Source organism: Sorex araneus, chromosome 2, assembly GCF_027595985.1.
Source record: "Sorex araneus isolate mSorAra2 chromosome 2, mSorAra2.pri, whole genome shotgun sequence".
Classification (NCBI taxonomy): domain Eukaryota; kingdom Metazoa; phylum Chordata; class Mammalia; order Eulipotyphla; family Soricidae; genus Sorex; species Sorex araneus.
The window spans coordinates 237,191,508-237,209,808 of NC_073303.1; the positions used below are offsets into that span (position 1 = coordinate 237,191,508).

General features: G+C 51.6%; 1 protein-coding gene across 1 annotated transcript in view; it reads right to left on the bottom strand.

Annotated features, from left to right (window-relative positions):
- Positions 1 to 14,157: 14,157 nt before the first annotated feature.
- Positions 14,158 to 18,301, bottom strand: part of LOC101550987 (complement C3-like) — a 33,482-nt gene continuing 29,338 nt past the window's right edge. Inside the window, exons 34-41 of the mRNA XM_055126353.1 lie at positions 17,944 to 18,031; positions 17,375 to 17,464; positions 16,619 to 16,724; positions 16,046 to 16,135; positions 15,815 to 15,898; positions 15,341 to 15,424; positions 15,084 to 15,219; positions 14,158 to 14,335 (exon numbers count right to left, since the gene is read on the bottom strand). Of these exons, the coding sequence (XP_054982328.1) occupies positions 14,194 to 14,335; positions 15,084 to 15,219; positions 15,341 to 15,424; positions 15,815 to 15,898; positions 16,046 to 16,135; positions 16,619 to 16,724; positions 17,375 to 17,464; positions 17,944 to 18,031 (820 nt within the window). The 3' untranslated portion in view covers positions 14,158 to 14,193. The remainder of the gene's footprint in view (positions 14,336 to 15,083; positions 15,220 to 15,340; positions 15,425 to 15,814; positions 15,899 to 16,045; positions 16,136 to 16,618; positions 16,725 to 17,374; positions 17,465 to 17,943; positions 18,032 to 18,301) is intronic.

Consider the following 18,301-nt stretch of genomic DNA (forward strand, 5'->3'; position numbering starts at 1 on the left):
TGGGTCAGACACTGTTCTAAGTTACTTTGCTTTTTTTTTTCTTTTGGGGTCACACCCGGCAATGCACAGGGGTTACTCCTGGTTCATGCACTCAGAAATTACTCCTGGCGGTGCTTGGGGACCCTATGGGATGCTGGGAACCGAACCTGGGTCCGCCGCGTGCAAGGCAAACGCCCTACCCGCTGTACTATTGCTCCAGCCCCTGTACTAGATTACTTTGGGGTGAGAAAGGGGGGAGGTAGCAGGCGGGTATGCTGTGAGGAGAGAGAGGAAAGCCCTTAACTTAGGACACTTTTTTTTTGGGGGGGGGTCACACCCGGCGATGCACAGGGGTTACTTCTGGCTCTTCACTCAGGAATTACCCCTGGCGGTGCTCAGGGGACCATATGGGATGCTGGGAATCGAACCCGGGTCGGCCGTGTGCAAGGCAAACGCCCTACCTGCTGTGCTATCGTTCCGGCCTCAGGACACTTTTTTTTTTTTTTACAGTAACTCGTTTTTTTTTTTTTAATCATGTGTGAATCAAATTTTTGTTGGTTCTAATTTTTTAAAATTTTTTATTAGTGAATCACCGTGAGGGTACAGTTACAGATTTACACATTTTTGTGCTTGTGTTTCCGTCATACAATGTTCGAGAACCCATCCCTCCACCAGTGCCCATTCTCCACCACCGATGAAGCCAGTATTCCTTCTACCTCCCAATCCCATCCCCCCACCCCATCCCGCCTCTGTGGCAGGGCATTCCCTTTTGTTCTCTCTCTCCTTTGGGGTGTTGGGCACTCCTATTCTTTATTATTATTCTTTGTTTTGTTTCGGGACCACACCTGGCTGTGCTCAGGGTTTACTCCTGGCTCTGTACTCAAGAATCACTCCTGGCAGTGCTTGGGGGACCATGTGGGGTGCCAGGGATCAAACCCAGATCATGTGGGCTGCCAGGGATCAAACTCAGCTCATGTGGGGTGTCAGGGATCGAACCCAGGTCAGCCATGTGCAAGGCAAGTGCTTTACCTGCTGTTCTAATGCTCCAGTCCTATTATGATTCTTTTGAATTAATGAAGAGTCATTTTTTTTGGGGGGGGTGATCACACCCAGTGATATTCAGGGATTACATCTGACTCTACGCTCAGGGTTCACTCCTGGCGGGGCGTCAGGGACCCTATGGGATGCCAGAGATCAAATTTGTATTGACCATATGCAAGATAGCACCTTCCCTGCAGTACTATTGCCTTGACCCCTAAAGTGGTAATTTTTTTTTAATTAAAAAATCTTGTGGTATGGGGTTTGGGGGCACATTTGTGGGCAGCCACATATAAGGCAAGCACTATTTCTGTTACTGTTTTGCTTTTGGTTTGGGGGTCACGTGGTTTAATCCTGTCTCTATGCTCCGGGATCACTCTTGCCGCCCTCGGGGGCTCGATGGGGATGGAAGGCAGGTCTGCCTTCCCCTCTGGACTCTCTCAGGCCTGACACAGCTGCCTTAATTCTGGACCATCCCCACAGTCCCGTAGTTCAAGTTCTTTCAGTTGTGGTTTCATGGTCTGGGATGGTACTGAGACCGTCGTCTACAGCTCCAGGGCTACGGCATCAATCTCTCCACCCATGTTTCAAGATGCTTCCACCATTATCTCAGGAGCCCTTCCCTCCCCAGGTCCCAGGACCCCTCAGTTCACAGCTCTATGAGCCCTTATCTCAGGGTTTAGTCCCTTTCCCCCTTCCTTCCTTCCTTCCTTCCTTCCTTCCTTCCTTCCTTCCTTCCTTCCTTCCTTCCTTCCTTCCTTCCTTCCTTCCTTCCTTCCTTCCTTTCTTTCTTTCTCTCTTTCTCTCTTTCTCTCTTTCTTTCTTTCTTTCTTTCTTTCTTTCTTTCTTTCTTTCTTTCTTTCTTTCTTTCTTTCTTTCTTTCTTTCTTTCTTTCTTTCTTTCTTTCTTTCTTTGTTTCTCTCTTTCTTTCTTTCTTTCTTTCTCCACACCCAGCAGTGCTCAGGGCTTACTCCTGACTCTGCTCAGGCATCACTCTGGCTGTGCTTGGGGGTCCCTAAGGGATGCCAAGGATCGAACTCAGGTTGACCACGAAGCTCTGTAGCTGCTCTCTCCAGCCCCCAAGAACAGCGTCTCGGCTCAGCTGCTTTGGGGCACTGGAGTCATCCAGGCCGTGGCTAGAGCAGAGAAAGCTGCAGTGAATGTCAGTGCACTTGTGCCTTTTCAGATTCATTTTGCGGTTCCTGGGGGACCTGTCCAGGGGCAGGGTGGCGGGTCACGTGGGAGTTCTATTTGCAATGTTTTGGGAAGTCTCCAGACTGTTTACCCAAGAGGCTGAACCCGGCAACACTCCTACCAGCAGTGACTAGATTTCCTTGTCTGTACCACAGCCCCGCCAACACTGACTGTTTCCGAACTTTTTCGTAAAGATCATTTGGCTGGTGTGACAGTGAGAGAGAGCATCGCATATCACATTGTCATTTTGAGTTGCTGGGGGAGTTGTGTTTTTTTTTCAACTTTTTTTTTTTTTTTTTGCTTTTTGGGTCACACCTGGCAATACACAGGGGTTACTCCTGGCTCTGCATTCAGGAATCAGGCCTGGCGGGGCCCAGAGGACCATATGGGATGCTGGGAATCGAACCCGGGTCGGCGCATGCAAGGCAAAAACGCCCTACCCGCTGTACCATTGCTCCAGCCCCTCAACTTTTTAACTGAATCACTGTGAGATAGACCCTTACAAAGCTGTTCATGACTTGGATTTTAGTCATACAGTATTCCAACACCCATCCCTGCACCAGTGTCTATTTCCCTGCACTAGTGTCCCCAGGGTCCCTCCCATCAACACCCCTTCCCCCCCACAGCCTCTATGGCAGGCACTCTACTTCTCTCCATCTCTGTCTCTATCTCTGCCTCTCTCTCTCTCTCCTTTTGGACATTGTGGCTTTACAATATTGATCTTGAAATATTGTCAAGCATATCCCTTTACTACTTTTAACACTCGGTTCTTGTCCAGTGTGATCATTCCCAGCTATTATTGTCATACTGATCCCTTCTCTATCTTACCTACCCTCAGCCCCACACACACTTGTGGTTAGATCTGACCATTGAGCAGTCCTCCTAGCCCCTGTTTTCCCTGACCGTGGGTATTAGTCTTCTACTATATATATATTTTTTTACATAGCTGGGGAGTTCTTATTCTTGTGAGGTGGCAAAGACAAGGAAGGTATAAAATGAGATTACGAAAATAAAGGGTTCCTAGTTTTTTAGGATTTGGGGCCACACCTGATGATGCTCAGGGGTTACTCCTGGCTCTGCACTCAGGAATCACTCCTGGCAGTGCTCAGGGGACCCTATGGGGTGCTGAGAATCGAACCTGGGTCAGCCGTATGCAAGGCCAGCGCCCTTCTTGCTGTGCTATTGCTCTGATGCATTTTTACTTTATCTGGGTAAGGTTCAGAGAACACAGAGCTGACCCCACTCCAAAAAACAGCTCGGTGGTATTTGGTCCCAGAGGTGTGATATTGTGCAACTCTATCTCTTTCCAAGGCCATTTCGAGCCCCCCCCCCCGGGAAACCCAGCAATGGAGAAACAATCACTGACCCCTCCCCAGTCCCCAGCCCCTGGCAACTGCTGACGGGCTTCCCCATTCTATAGAGTTATGCATTCTGGGTGGGCCTTTCATGAACATGTATGCATGCATGCAAACCAAGCAAACACAGGGGTGTTGGAAAGATGTCACAGGCCAAGTCTCTTGCCTTGAGTGCAGCTGACCCTGGTTTGAACGGGGCACCCTATATGATTTCCCCCCCCTACCCCATCCCAGCACCACAAGAAGTGTTCCCTGAGCACAGAGACAGGAGGAAGGAAGGCGTGTGCACTCTCCAATAAAACCCAATGAACTAAACACAAGAACCTCAGCAAACTTTGCAAATTTGGGTTCTAGTGTCTCTGATTTCTAACCCTGCATCTAAATTTATTTATTTATTTATTGGTTTGGGGGCCACAGCTGGCAATGCTCAGGGATCACTCCTGGCAGGCTTGGGGGACCCCATGGGATGCTACAGATCGAACCCAGATCTGCCGCATGCAAGGCAAATGTTCAAATACCTGTGGGATTATTGCTCTGGCCTCGTCACAGAATAAAAGCTTAGGCTGGAATGCACAAACTGTGCCCATCCCAAGAGACCAGAGCATTGTAGGGTGAACATTTTCACTCTTGTTTTGTAAAGATCTTCATAATAGTCTTCACTGTTTTTTTTTTTCTTTTGCTTTTTGGGTCATACCTGGCAATGCACAGGAATCAGTCCTAGCTCTGCACTCAGGAATTACTCCTGGCGGTGCTCAGGGGACCATATGGGATGCTGGGAATCGAACTCGGATCGGCCACGTGCAAGGCAAACACCCTACCCACTGTGCTATCGCTCCAGCCCCAGTCTTCACTTTTTAATCTCTTAACCTTTTGTGATAGCACAGCGGGTAGGGCATTTGCCTTGCATGTGGCCGACCCAGGTTCGATTCCTCCATCCCTCTCAGAGAGCCCAGCAAGCTACTGAGAGTACCTCACCTGCACGGCAGAGCCTGGCAAGCTACCCATGGCATATTCGATATGCCAAAAACAGTAACAACAAGTCTCACAATGCAGATGTTACTGGTGCCCGCTCGAGCAAATCAATGAGCAACAGGATAACAGTGACAGTGACAGTGACAGTGGACCCTGTGTCTTTGCTCCCAGGTCTTTGCACTTACTATCCCTCCACCTGAATAGGTCTCCCCTGAAAACTGCTCAGCATCTCTGTCTGGAGTCAGGGGCCCTCACCTTAGAGGTGTAGGAGAACATTGGTTCGTCCTTTCTCCAATGCCACAAGGAGTTTAGGTTTCTTGGGTTACACCCATCACAGTGCTCCTGAGGCGCTCCCATTCATCTGTGTTTATCTTTAACCTCTCCTCTCTGCTCTGCTTCCCGTATCTGTGAATTACCTATAGCCCCTAATCAGACCCTGTGACTGGTAAGATCAGATCCTTCCAAGGATACTGGATTCTATATATATTTTTTTCTTTCCTTTTGGGTCACACCCAGCGATGCTCAGGGGTTATTCCTGGCTCATCACTCAGGAATCACTCTTGGCGGTGCTTGGGGGACAATATGGGGATGCCAGTCTCCCCGCTGTGCTGTCACTCTGGCCCCTGGATTCTATATTTGGGAGTGAAATATTGCTTTTCTCGTTCTCTTATGTCCTTTGCATAGTTTACTTTTTTTTCTTTTTTGCTTTTTGGGGTCACACCCAGCAATGCACAGGGGTATTTATGGCTCTGCACTCAGGAATCACTCCTGGCGGTGCTCAGGGGACCATATAGGATGCTGGGAATCGAACCTGGGTTGGCCACATGCAAGGCAAATGCCCTACTCGCTGTGCTATCGCTCCAGCCCCGCGTAGTTTACTTTAGAGCAATGTCCTTTTTGAATAGACACAGGAAGGTAGTTAATGCAGTGCTTTTGTAACTTGGGAGTTAATTGACTCCAAATAATATTTACTCCTGAGCATCTGTCATATCAACTCAACTTAAGCCTCAGCATTTGCCCTTAGTTCCTAGCACCCCAAAAGCAGGGTCGTGAGTGACTGGACAAGGACCCCACTAGGGTTAGGAAGGACTAATCTGGCCTGAGGACTAAGATCTATCTGTGAGATGTCCCCAGAAAAACCACCCTATAAGCTTACATATCTCTTATTGTGTCTATACAACATGACGAGGAAGATTTAAGAAGTTAATTTAAGAGGCTGGAGTGATAGCACAGTGGGTAGGGCATTTGGCTTGCACGCAGCCAATCCAGGTTTGATTCCCAGCATCCCATATGGTCCCCCAAGCACTTCCAGGAGTGATTCCTGAGTACATGAGCCAGGAGTGACCCCTGTGCATCACCGGGTGGAACCCAAAAGGCAAAAAAAAAAAAGAGCTTTCCCTGAAGGAAGGGTTTTCATATATGGATTGTGCCATCTCACCTAGGTGTCATTACTACCCCCAATCCTTGGCTTTGGTTCTGGGTTCGGGAGACTCGCAAGGGAAAAAGTAGGAGATGGAAATGGGGGGGGGCAGTGTGAGCCTGGAAGGGGGCGCCGAGTGAGACTGGACTAGACGCGCAGGGAGGATGGAATAAATGGTGGGACGGAGATTGGAATAAACTGCGACTGATCACCCACCAGCTTGGCGGCCCTGTTCCCTCCTCAAGTGTCTGTTGGTGGTGGCGGCAGGCTGGAGTGGGGAAGCGACTCATGGCCACGGAACACATGTGGTGAGAGCGCCACATTTACTTTATTGAACCCACAAGTGGTAACTTCCCTGTATCCCCTGAACACCTGTACTAGTTAGAGTTCTCCAGAGAAATAGAAGTAGTGACATATCTACCTCCTCCATCCCATCAGCCATCTACCCACCCATCCGTATCCATCCGTCTGTCCATCTATCTGCCCATTCATCCATCCACACATCCATCCACCCATTTATTTACCCATCCACCTACCACTCACCTAGTCAGCCATCCATTTGTCATCCAGAAGACGATCTACTTTCCATCCACCCATCCATCCATCCATTCATCCATCCATCCATCCACTCATTCATCTTCACTTAACCTTCCTTCCCTCCATCCACTCTTTCATCATCCATTCATCTATCCAGCTATTCATTCATTATTTACTACATATGTATGTTCTGCTCATTGAAACACCATACACCCACACATTTATTTGAAATGATATGCCAAAAACAGTAACAACACATCTCACAATGGAGACATTACTGGTGCCCACTCAAGCAAATCAATGAGCAAGGGGATGACAGTGACAGTAACAGTGACAATTGGCTCATATGATTGTGGGGGGTTAGAAACTCTAAAATCCATCAGACAAACCAGCAGTGTGGAGAGTCAGTGAAGAGTAGTTCAGGGGCCAGAGCCATAGCACAGCAGGGAGGGCGTTTGCCTTGCACACGGCCAATCCAGGTTCGATCTCCAGCATCCCATATGGTCCCCTGAGCACCACCTGGATTGATTCCTGAGTGCAAAACCAGGAGAAACTCCTGAGCATCACTGGGTGTGACCCAAAAAAAGCAAAAAAAAAAAAAAAGAGTAGTTCAATAGGAGCTGGAGAGATAGTACAGTAGGGAGGGCACTTGACTTGCATGTGGCAAAAATGGGTTGGATTCCTGACACTCCATATGGTTCCCTGAGTCTTCCAAGAGTGGTCCCTGAGTACAGAGCCAGGAGTAAGCCCTGAGCACAGCTGGCAGTGCCCCTCCCCGAAGAGTGAGAGTTTGGAGGAGATGGCTTAGTGGGCTGGAGCTTTGCATGTGGGAGTCCTGGGTTTGACACTCAGCATCACACACCCCTGAGCAGCTCCAGGAGTGACTCTCAAGGACTGAACTGGGCAGAGCCTCTGAGCACCACTAGGGGTGACCCCCACAGAAAACCAAAGCCCAAAGAACCAACAATCCATGTTATGTTTGAAAAGATTCGCTTGGCTTTACAGAATGGTGCAAGAAACGGATTCTGCAGATTGAGGCAGATTGGAAAGGTTATTGCAAGCAGAAAAGAGTGTGAGGAAAAGAGATTCATTTCGGGGTTTAGCAACTGCCTGGAAGGGAATCCAAACGGCTCTCATGGCATGTGATCGAACTGTCCTTTGGAGAATGAAAAACTTTGCCTCCTTGACCCCAAAACAAACAACAACATGGGGCTGGAGTGATAGCACAGCGGGTAGGGTATTTGTCTTGCATGCAGCTGACCCGGGTTTGATTCCCAACATCCCATAGGGTCCCCGGAGCACTGCCAGGGGTAATTCCTGAGTGCAGAGCCAGGAGTAACCCCTGTGCAGTGCTGGGTGTGACCCAAAAAGAAAAAAAAAGAAAAAGAAAACAGCCACAAAAGAAATAAAACTACTGAAACGGTTTCTGAGTCCCTTGACCAATGCCCTATGCTGTGGCCAGTCCATCTTCTCCTCATTCCTTCCCTACTCCCCTCCTTTTGGGGTCTCCTCCATTCCCTAATCCAGGATTAATAAGTCAAGGATTCTACCACGAAGCTTTGTACACCACAGAGTCTCAAGAATATCTGCTATTTGTTCTTGTCCCTCTTTTGTGTGTGTGTGGGGCACATCTGGTGTCACTCAGGGATTACTCCTGGCTTTGCACTCAGGAATCACTCCTGGAGATGCTTGGGGGACCCTATGGGATGCTGGGAATCAAACCCGGGTCGGCTGCATGCAAGGCAAACGCCCTCCCTGCTGTGCTATCGCTCCAGCCCTCAGGTTGTTTCCGAATCCTGGCTAGGGTGCTCACATTGACACCCACAGAGGCAGGCGGCTCTCTGGGGATTAACATTGATGTGTTTTGGAATTTTCTCTCCTTTATTTTTCCCATTTTTCTGTAGGTGCTCGTGGCTGACTCCGGTCTTTGTGCTCAGGGATCACTCCTGCCGGGGTTCCAGGGACTCCGTGTGATGCTGTGGAATGAGAAACACTGTCTTGGGAGATCATAAACCCAACTCTACCAAGAGATGCGACCCACGTGACACGCCCTACTGTCATCCAAGCACTGTCCAAGCACTGTGAAGACGGCTCCAGTCTCCTTGTTCCTTCGGTGGATGTGTTGAGGATTTTTGCCAGGATTTGCTCGATCTTGGGTGGATGCTCAGGTGCCCAGGCGAGTGCCCCCACCCATCCATTGATTTAGTAAAGGAAAACCTCTTTACTTGTCTTCTGATGCTCTTCAAGACATCTTTGGTCTTGGTGGTGAGTGTCTGCCCACACATCTCGGAGGAGAACCCCAGATCCCAGAAGGTGGGGGAGGGGAGAGTGAGAGCTTCTTATCTCCAATAAGTGGGAGAATCCCCCAATGTTTGCAACACCTTTCAGAGCCATTCTCCCAAGGTGTATTTTGTTTTGTTTTGTTTTGCTTTTTGCGTCACACCGGCGATGCACAGGGGTTATTCCTGGCTCTTGTGCTCAGGAATTACTCCTAGCGATGCTCGGGGGACCCTATGGGATACTGGGAATCAAACCCAGGTCGGCCGCGTGCAAGGCAAACGCCCTACCTGCTGTGCTATTGCTCCAGCCCCCGCTCCAAAGGTATAAACCCACAAGACTTAATAAGGCGGAGACAGACATCCGAAAAATGATGAAAGCATTTTCCTTCTCTCCATACTACCTGTACCAGTTGGCACTGTCATTCTACCTTTTTATTGTTGGGGGGGGGGGTGCGGTATACCAGGCAATGTTTAGAGATTACTCCTGGCTTTGCACTCAGGAATCACTTCTTCTTTTTTTTTCTTTTTGGGTCACACCCGACAATGCACAGGGGTCACTCCTGGCTCTGCACTCAGGAATTACCCCTGGCGGTGCTCAGGGGACCATATGGGATGCTGGGAATTGAACCCGGTTGGCCGCATGCAAGGCAAATGCCCTACCTGCTGTGCTATCACTCCAGCCTCAGGAATCATTCTGGTGGTGCTTGGGGGGACCATCTGGGATGCTGGGGATGGAACCCTGGTCCTTGCCAGGAGACATCCTTGTTCTGGGCTTTCGGAGGTCAAAGCCAACTTGTGTTTTCTTTCTGTTTGTCTGCTTCTCGCCCGTCTTGGGGATCTCTTTGTTTCTAGAAGTGTGAGTCCACCAAGCGTGGGTGCTGTGATGCACTTTTGGTAGCCAAGAGCCAGCGCCTGTCCTCCCCAGGCCTCCCCGGCAGAGAGATAGAGAGACGGGGGACCACAGACTGATGGTGAAAATGGTCCGTTTCATGAAGAGCTGCTCACATACTTAGCATATCTGAAGGGGTCAGAGGTGGTGGACTGCATGTCCATGTGATTGATTGTTTACAGAGGTAAAACATCCCAGCAGAGGCAATTCTCTGGGGGAGATTAACTCAAGGCGATGCTCTGTCTCCCAGGGACATCTATATTGCTTTTCTCTTTCCCTCCAGTGTATATATCAAACAATTAAGTCAGACAATCAAACAATTAGGTCTACTTCTTATCAATACTTGCAGTTGTTTGGATAAACACAGGACTAGATAAAGATCCCAAACTTAGTTCTCTTGCCTCGGAGAGTGAGCAAGATTTTTACTGTAAATCCCAGAGTAAGTCCTCAGGCCAGTTCAGTTTATTCTACCCCAGGGGCTGGGTCCTGTCTCTTAAGTCATAATAGCTTGCATCAAGACCGTGCATTTATGCTTTCTAGACTGTTCCATTTCAATGCCAGGGTAGCTTTGCCACCCACCGCGGGTCCGTCCCTGGTTCCACTGTGGGACCTCCCTTTTGGGGTGTTAGGAACTACAATAACCAAAGCCTGAGTCAAGTAATTATTATTTTTCTTCTTTTTTTGGTCACACCCAGCAATGCACAGGGGTTACTCCTGGCTCATGCACTCAGGAATTACTCCTGGCGGTGCTCGGGGGACCATATGGGATGCTGGGAGAGCTCTGGCACCTAACAGCTATAGTAGCAGAATGGGATTCTCATTCTGCATTTCAGTTTCCTCACAAAGGTTCAGAGACGTCACAACTGCCGGCATGTGAAGCCTGTGTGCCAGCCCTCCTGGTGTTTTCCCTGGCAAAAGCCCACCCCCCCAATTCCAGTTTTCACACATTTCTCTTATGACTGGAGCGTATGCAGACAGGAGCTTGGAATCTGTTTTGTTGCTGCTCATCAGATGGTGCCTGTAAAACTTAAGCAAAGAGAGGCCGGAGAGAAAGAGAATACAGGGGTTTGAGAATACAGGGGTTTGGGTGTTGATGCAGCTGACCCTGGTTTGATCCCTGGCACCCCATGGTCTCCTGAGCACTGCTGCGAGTGACCCTCGAGCACAGAGCCAGGAGGAGCATCCCAGGACCTGCCCAATACCTCCATGCTCCCCAAACAAACAAATCAACAAAACTCATACCCAGAGGGGCCAGAGCCATAGTCCAGCGGGGAGGGCGTTGATTTACATGTGGCCCTACTCAGGTTCGATCCCTGGCATCCCAGAGGGTCCCCTGAGCCCACAAGGAGTAATTCCTGAGTGCAGAGCCAGGAGGAACCCTTAACATCACCGGGTGTGGCCCCAAAAAACCCAAAGCCAACCAAACCAAACCAAACCAAACCAACCCAAACCAACCAAACCAAACTAAACCAACTCCCACCCCCCTCAACAAAACTCATATTCTGAGAGTTGAGTTTTATCATCATAAAAATCAGAAGGCAGGGTCTGGAGAGAAAGGACAGTTGGGCAGACACTTGCCTTGCATGCAGCTGACCTGGGTTCGACACCTGGCACTCTATAGGGTTCCCCAAGCACAGTAGGAGTGATTCCTGAATGCAGAGCCAAAGTAACCGCTGAGCATTGCTGGGTGTGGCCCAAAAACAATTAAAAAAAATCAGAAAGCATAGGAACGTTTCCAAAGTTCTGGAGGCAGGTGTTGAAGCAATAGCACAGTAGGGTGTTTGCTTCATATATGGCTGACAGACATCAATCCCTGGCATCCTATAGGGCACCCTGAGCACCACCAAGAGTAATTCCTGAGTACGGAGCCAGGGAGAAACCCCTGAGCATTGGTGAGTGTGGCTGAATCCCGCACTCCCTATAGGAGAAGGACAAATATTGAATATTCTCACTTATTTATGGTCCACAGAGTAAATTGAAAGAATGGAGGTATCAAGCAAGGGCTAGCTCTTGTCCCTGAATGGCAGAACTGAGAAAAAGAAAATTCTCATTCTCCGCCTTAGATGGTGGAGATGAATAGCTAAAAACCCAAAAACGGGGGTCGGGGGGACAGAGCGATATCCAGAGGGGAAGACACCTGCCTTGCATGCACCCGACCCGGGTTCGATCCCTGATATCCCATAGGGTTCTCCAAGCACCTCCAGGAGTGATACCTGAGCACAGAGCCAGGAGAAACCCCTGAGCAGCACTGGGTGTGGCCCAAAAATGAAAATAAAAAAGGGAGAAGTTTTTTTTTTTTTTTTTTTTTTTGCGGGGAGTCCCTCCTCATCAATGTCCAGTGCACCTGGGGTTGACTTCCAGAAAATCTCAGCCTGCTAGGTCAGGCCTAGTGGTGCTGAGGCTTATCAGGGCCCCCTGGGGCAATGCTCAAGGACTATCAGGGCTCTACCTGGTATCTGACACTGGGGCATCTGGACCAAAGATTGAACTCAAGAACGCAAGGCATGCAGCCTAGCTCTTTGAGCCATCTCTGTCCCTAAAGTCTGTGGGAGGACTCAGATAAGATTTCCTTCTTCCCCGCAATAAAGACGATTGAAATCGTTACCAGAGGCCAGAAATTCTGTCATCTGAGAGTCATAGGCTGGATATTCTGTAGTTTGGGATTTTTTTTGGGGGGGTCACACCCAGTGATGCTCAGGGGTTCCTCCTGGCTCTGCACTGTGGAATCACTCCTGGCGGTGCTCAGGGGACTCTATGGAATGCTGGGAATCGAACCCGGTTTGGCTGCATGCAAGGCAAACGCCCTACCCACTTTGCTATTGCTCCAGCCCCTGGATATCCTGTAGTTTTGCAAGAAAAGTTTTTAATTAATGCGGGAGGGAGCAAAGCAAAAAGAAATTTTGCCTGATTGCAGATCAATCTCTGTTTGGGGCAATTTCTGCTCATAGAATTCTTTTTTTGGGGGGATTGGGGGCGTTGTTTTGTAGGGTCACACCTTGTGGAACACTGAGGCTTCTCTGGGCCTTAATGTGTGGAGGTCACTTCTGGTGGTGCTGGGGGGGCCAGGCTGTGCCAGGGATTGAACTCATGTCTCCTTCATACAAAGCCTGTGCACCAGCCCTCTCGATGCTCTCCCTGGTGACACATTATTATTTAAGAAGATTTATATATATATATATATATATGTATATGTATATCAAACCCAATCTTTTATAATTTTTTTGCTTTTTGGGTCACGCCCCACAATGCCCAGGGATTACTCCTGGCTCTGCACTCAGGAATTACTATTGGTGGTGCTCAGGGGACCATATGGGATGCTGGGAATCAAACCCAGGTCGGCTGCGTGCGAGGCAAATGCCCTACCCGCTGTGCTATCACTCCAGTCCCAAACCCAACCTTTTAAGCTGTGACTGGGGCTCAGTTGCATGAACCCTGGGTCCGTTCCCCAGCCCCATGAAAAACACTGTCACAGGGTCCTCAGAGTTGGCACAGCAGGTTAAGACTCTTACGATGGTCAACCCAGGTTGAAGAGTCATCTGAGCATCACTGACTGTGGCCCCCAAATCTCTCTCTCTCTCTCTCTCTCTCTCTCTCTATATATATATATATATATATCTTTCCCTCTCTCTCTCTCTCTCTCTCTCTCTCTCTCTCTCTCTCTCTCTCACACACACACACACACACACACACACACACACACCCTTTCAAATATTTTGCCAGGTTTCAATTAATGCAGCCATATTTGAAAACCCTCTAGCACTTCCTAAAGCTAACGAAACTTCCTGAAGCTTCCTGAAGCGGCTGGAGAACTCGGACGAGTGAGTGAGGCGCTTGCCTTGTGCACGGCCAACCCCGTTCTATCCCCTGCATCTCATATAGTTCCCCAAACCCTGCCAGGAATGATCCCTGAGCACAGTGCCAGGAGCCCGCTGTGTTCCCCTCCGAAAGGAAAATGGGAAAGAGAATCCAGGTGGGAAAGTTGGTGCCTGTTCAGCGGAGGAGGCAGTGAGGACGCAGGAGACAAGGTGGGGACACGCGGGTGGAACACATGTGGCCCTACTCAGGTTTGGGCCTGAGAACTCGGGAGAGGGGTTGGAGCAATAGCACAGCAGATAGGGCATTTGCCTTGCACACAGCCGACCCGGGTTTGATTCCCAGCATCCCTTATAGTCCCCCGAGCACCGCCAGGAGTAATTCCTGAGTGCATGAGCCAGGAGTAACCTCTGTGCATCTCTGGGTGTGACCCAAAAAACAAAATAAATAAATAGAAATTGGAATTCGGGAGAATTCAGGTGAGGGCAACCTGAGTGCAGGTCGGACAGGCGCCCCTCGGACCCGGGGGCGCAGGCAGGCTGCGCTCTGGGCTAAGGAGCAGTGAACCCTCAGGCAAACTGCAGGAGGAAGGAGGTGGGTTTCGGTAGGTGCGAGAAGTTTAAGGGGACGGTGGCGGAGCTGTGCCCTCTAAAAAGACCCTCAGACTCTGGGACATGAGTGGAGTAGAAAGAAAGCATTTATTGAGGGGGCTCGTGCTCAGTTGGGGCAGCCAAAGACCATCAGGCTGTTGGTGAAGGAGGCCAGATCCTCGCATAGCTTCTCGTTCTTCTCCTCCTGGCAATCGTCTTCCTTGGGCCACAGCTCTACCCACGTGTCTTTCCCGATGATGTATTTGATGCTGAGGGTAGGAAGTGGAGTAGGTCAGGGGAAGAAATGAGGAGAGGCAGAGAAGGAGAGCTGGGCACGAGGGCCGTGGTCTATAAGGAGGGCGTGTCGTCTGAAGAGGGGCGGGGCATACGCGAAGGTGGAGCATAGAGAGGGCGGGGCATATGTAATAGGGGCGGGCATATGAGATGGAGGCGTGGCATATGTGAAGGGGTGAGGCATAGGAGGAGGTGTGGCAATGAGAAGGGGAGGGCACAGGGGGAGGGGTGAGGGAGCAGAAGAGGAGGGTGAGGCATGTGGGGAGGGTTGAGCATATAAAGCTGCATTGAGATATGAAGAAGGGTAGAGCACGTGAGAGGGGCGGATCCTATAAGGGGGCGGGGCATACGCATGGGAGGGGCATATGGGTGGAGGCATGTGAGGGCGGGGCATACGAATAGGGGAGGGGCACATGTGTAGGGGCGGGGCTCACGAGGAGGTGTGTTCTATGAAAGGGTCCACGAAGCATGCAAAGATGGGAGGGGGCATGTGATAAGAGGCGGGGTGGATGAAGAAGTCAGTGAGAAAGGGGCGTGGCATGTGAGGGGTGTGGCATGTGAAGGGGCGTGCCCTGCGAAGGCGGACAGGGTGGGAGATAAGGCCCGGCCCTATGAGGGGGTGTGTACTGTGAGGAGGCAGGGTATGGCATATGGACAAGGGGGCGGGGACTGCGAGGGGTAGAGGTGGCCCCCCATTGGCTGCAGGCCCCCAGCGGCACTCACTTGGGCTTCCCGCCCCACAGGTCGCTGGAGAGGCCCCACACCAGGTAATCGTTCCCTGGCTCCAGCTTCAGGGTATCCTGGCACTGGATGTGACTGATGAACCTGCGCTGTTGTCCCACCTGAACCTCATCAGAACCTGAAAGAGGGGAGAGAAAAGAGTTGATGGGCTGCAGGGGTGGGGAGCGGGAGTAGGGGGGCGGGGCGGGAAGGGGAGAGAGGCGGGGAGGAGGCAGGGGGAGCCCCGCCCCGGGCCTCACCTGACTTGATGATCATCTTAATGACCATGATGTAATCAATAAAGTCCACCGAATTCTCCACCTTCTGCAGGTTGACCTTGTACACTGGAGAGGGGAGAGTCGGGGGAGGTCACCGGGAGGGATGTGGAGAGGAGGCACCGTCTCCCGTTCATGCACCTGGCCCTGGGGGTGTGCTCCCCCCCCAAAAAAAAAAACTCCCGCGCAAGTACAGGCCGAATCTCAGCTCTGCTCCGCACCCAGTGACACACACATAGTCGCCACCTACAGTGAGTCCCCCCAAGACATGCTGTCACCCGCGGCCACAGTCACAAGCAGTCTCATCACTTCCAGCGATGGTCCCCGCTGCACCCCTCCCGTACCTTCTCCTACTTGTCACCCGCAACTACTGCCCCATGGAACCGCAGCTGTGGCCACAGGCAGTCTTAGACATCCGGACCCCCCACAACCACCCCCGCGCCCCTCCGGCCTGCTCACCATAGTCCACGCTGGGCTGGCAGGCCTTCTCCAGCCGGTCATCTGGGGTGACCTGGCCCACCTCGTGATGCATGAAGCAATTCTCTGCAGGGGCACGGGGTGAGGCCTAAGCGGCACTGCTCCTCCAGCGCAAGCGCACACCACCCCGCTCCCCCACAACCCCCTCCCCACCCAGGCGCGCACACAGAGTGGGCTGGGGGGGGGGCCTGGGGTCAGCTCCGGGACACCCACCCTCAGCGCAGCGGCAAATGTCCTTGTGACAGAGCTTGTTCAGCAAGCCATCTCCCTTCTCAGGGTGGTAGAACTGAATGCAGCTTTCGTCTGTGGGGAGAGGGATTTGGAGGGGGGGTCAGTAGTGAGAGAGCTGGAGCCAACCCCCCAGATGCCATACCTGGGTGGGGTATGACTCAGGTTTCCAACACCGGATCCTTTAGACCTGAAGACACAAGGTCCTCCCCCACATACACACACGCCCCATGGGATGCCCAGAACCCAAACACTCAGATCCCTGGGACCCCAAGACGCCCCCAAATCACAGGTCCTTAAGACTCTCAAACCCCTCCCATAGACCCTTAGACCTTCTGCATCTCTGGGACCCCTATAAACAGATGCCTGCGACCCTCAGGTCACTCACACACACATCCCCGAGACCCTCCATCCCCCAACCCTTTCCATTGACCTCCAGACGCGCCCCCCCAGGTTCCTGGACTCCCCAGTCCCCTCCCCCAACCAGACCCTGGGCTTCCTCCCCTCCCACTCCTGCCTTCCCTTCCCTCCCCCCCTCCTACCAGAGCTGTGGCTCACCCAGGTTGTAATAGGAGTAAACCTTGACCGACCCCGGCTGGATGAGCCCCACGTTGAAATACTGGTGGATTCTGAAGGTCAGACACTCCTCCTCAGAGTGGGAGATCTGCGGGCGGGCACAGGGAATGAAGGAGGAGTGGGTGAGCAGAGGCCTCTGGAGGCGGTGGGCGAACTGACCATCTGGGTGGCGCTGGTCTCACCAGCTTGTTCCACCTTTCCTCTGCGGTCACCCTGGTTTCCCTCTTTCCTGGGGTTCTGGACTGGTTGTCACCCGCAACTACTGCCCCATGGAACCGCAGCTGGGGCCACATGCAGTCTCAGATATCCAGACCCCCATAACCACCCCCGCACCCTTCCAGCCTGCTCAGGCCAGGCCAGGACACAAAGCCACTCCCGGGGAAGCCAAAGGCCAGCCAGAAAAGGGGCAAGGTGGCATGTGATATCATGGTACTGAGTTTTAATTGGGAGACAGTGCTCATGGCAGAGCGGACTCGATATGCCCGAAACAGTAACAACAATCTCACAATGGAGATGTTGCTGGTGCTCGCTTGAGCAAATCAATGAACAACGGGATGACAGTCCTACAGTGCTCAGGGCTGACTCCTGGCTCTGTGATCAGAGATCACTCCTGGCAAGGTTCAGGAGACCCGCTGAGGTGGCAGGGATTGAACCGGCATTGGCCACGTGCCGGGTAAACTCAATCCCCACTGTTCTCTGTGTCTGGCAGCAACAATGACGGTTGGGATGGGGCCTTACCGAGTCCAGGTAGATGATGAGTGTGTTTTTGGTGGAGAACGCCTTGTTCAGCTCATACTTGGAGATATAGCGATCCACGCCTTTGCTCAGCTGGGGAGAAGATGGGGCTTGTGAAAGATTCTGCCTCCGGGGGCCGGAGCAATACTATAGTGGGGAGGGCCTTTTGCCTTGCACACAGCTGACCCAGGTTCGATCCCCGGCCTCCCATAGGAACCCCTGAGCACCGCCAGGAGTGATTCCTGAATGCAGAACCAGGAGTCACCGCTGGGTGTGACCAAAAAAGCACCCCACCCACCAAAAAAAAAGAAAAAATTCTGTCTGCATCCCCTTCCCTCCCTGTGCCCAGCTTCTTCCATCCATGCCCTTCGTTCCAGCCCCGTCTTTTTTTTTTTTCTTTTTGGGTCACACCGGAATGCACAGGGGTTACTCCTGGCTCTGCAATCAGGAATTAACCCTGGAAGTGCTCAGGGGACCATATGGGATGCTGGGAATCTAACCCGGGTCGGCCGCATATAAGGCAAACGCCCTACCTGCTGTGCTGTTGCTCCAGCCCCCAAGCCCTGTCTTACCAGGTTCAGGTCATCAACATCTGGAGAGAAGCCAGTCATCATGGATATGTCCAGGATGGACATGGCTGCATCCGTAGCTCCCAGGTACCTGGATGGAGCAAGAAGGAAAGAGATGGGAGTCATGGGAAGGAGAGGTTCCAGGACAAGGGGGAGTTCTGATGTGTGTGGGGGGGGTGTGGGGGGATCTGGGGTCCACAGAACAGCTGAGAGCAAGCTTAGATTTTAGGGCACCCTCTGTCAAGGGCTCAGACACTGGAGCTCAAAGGTAGGACTTCCTAGATCGCTCTCTCGTGTGGGGGGATTGAGTCACATCGAGCAGTGCTCAGGGCACCCGGGGATGCTAGAGGGTCCAGTGGCT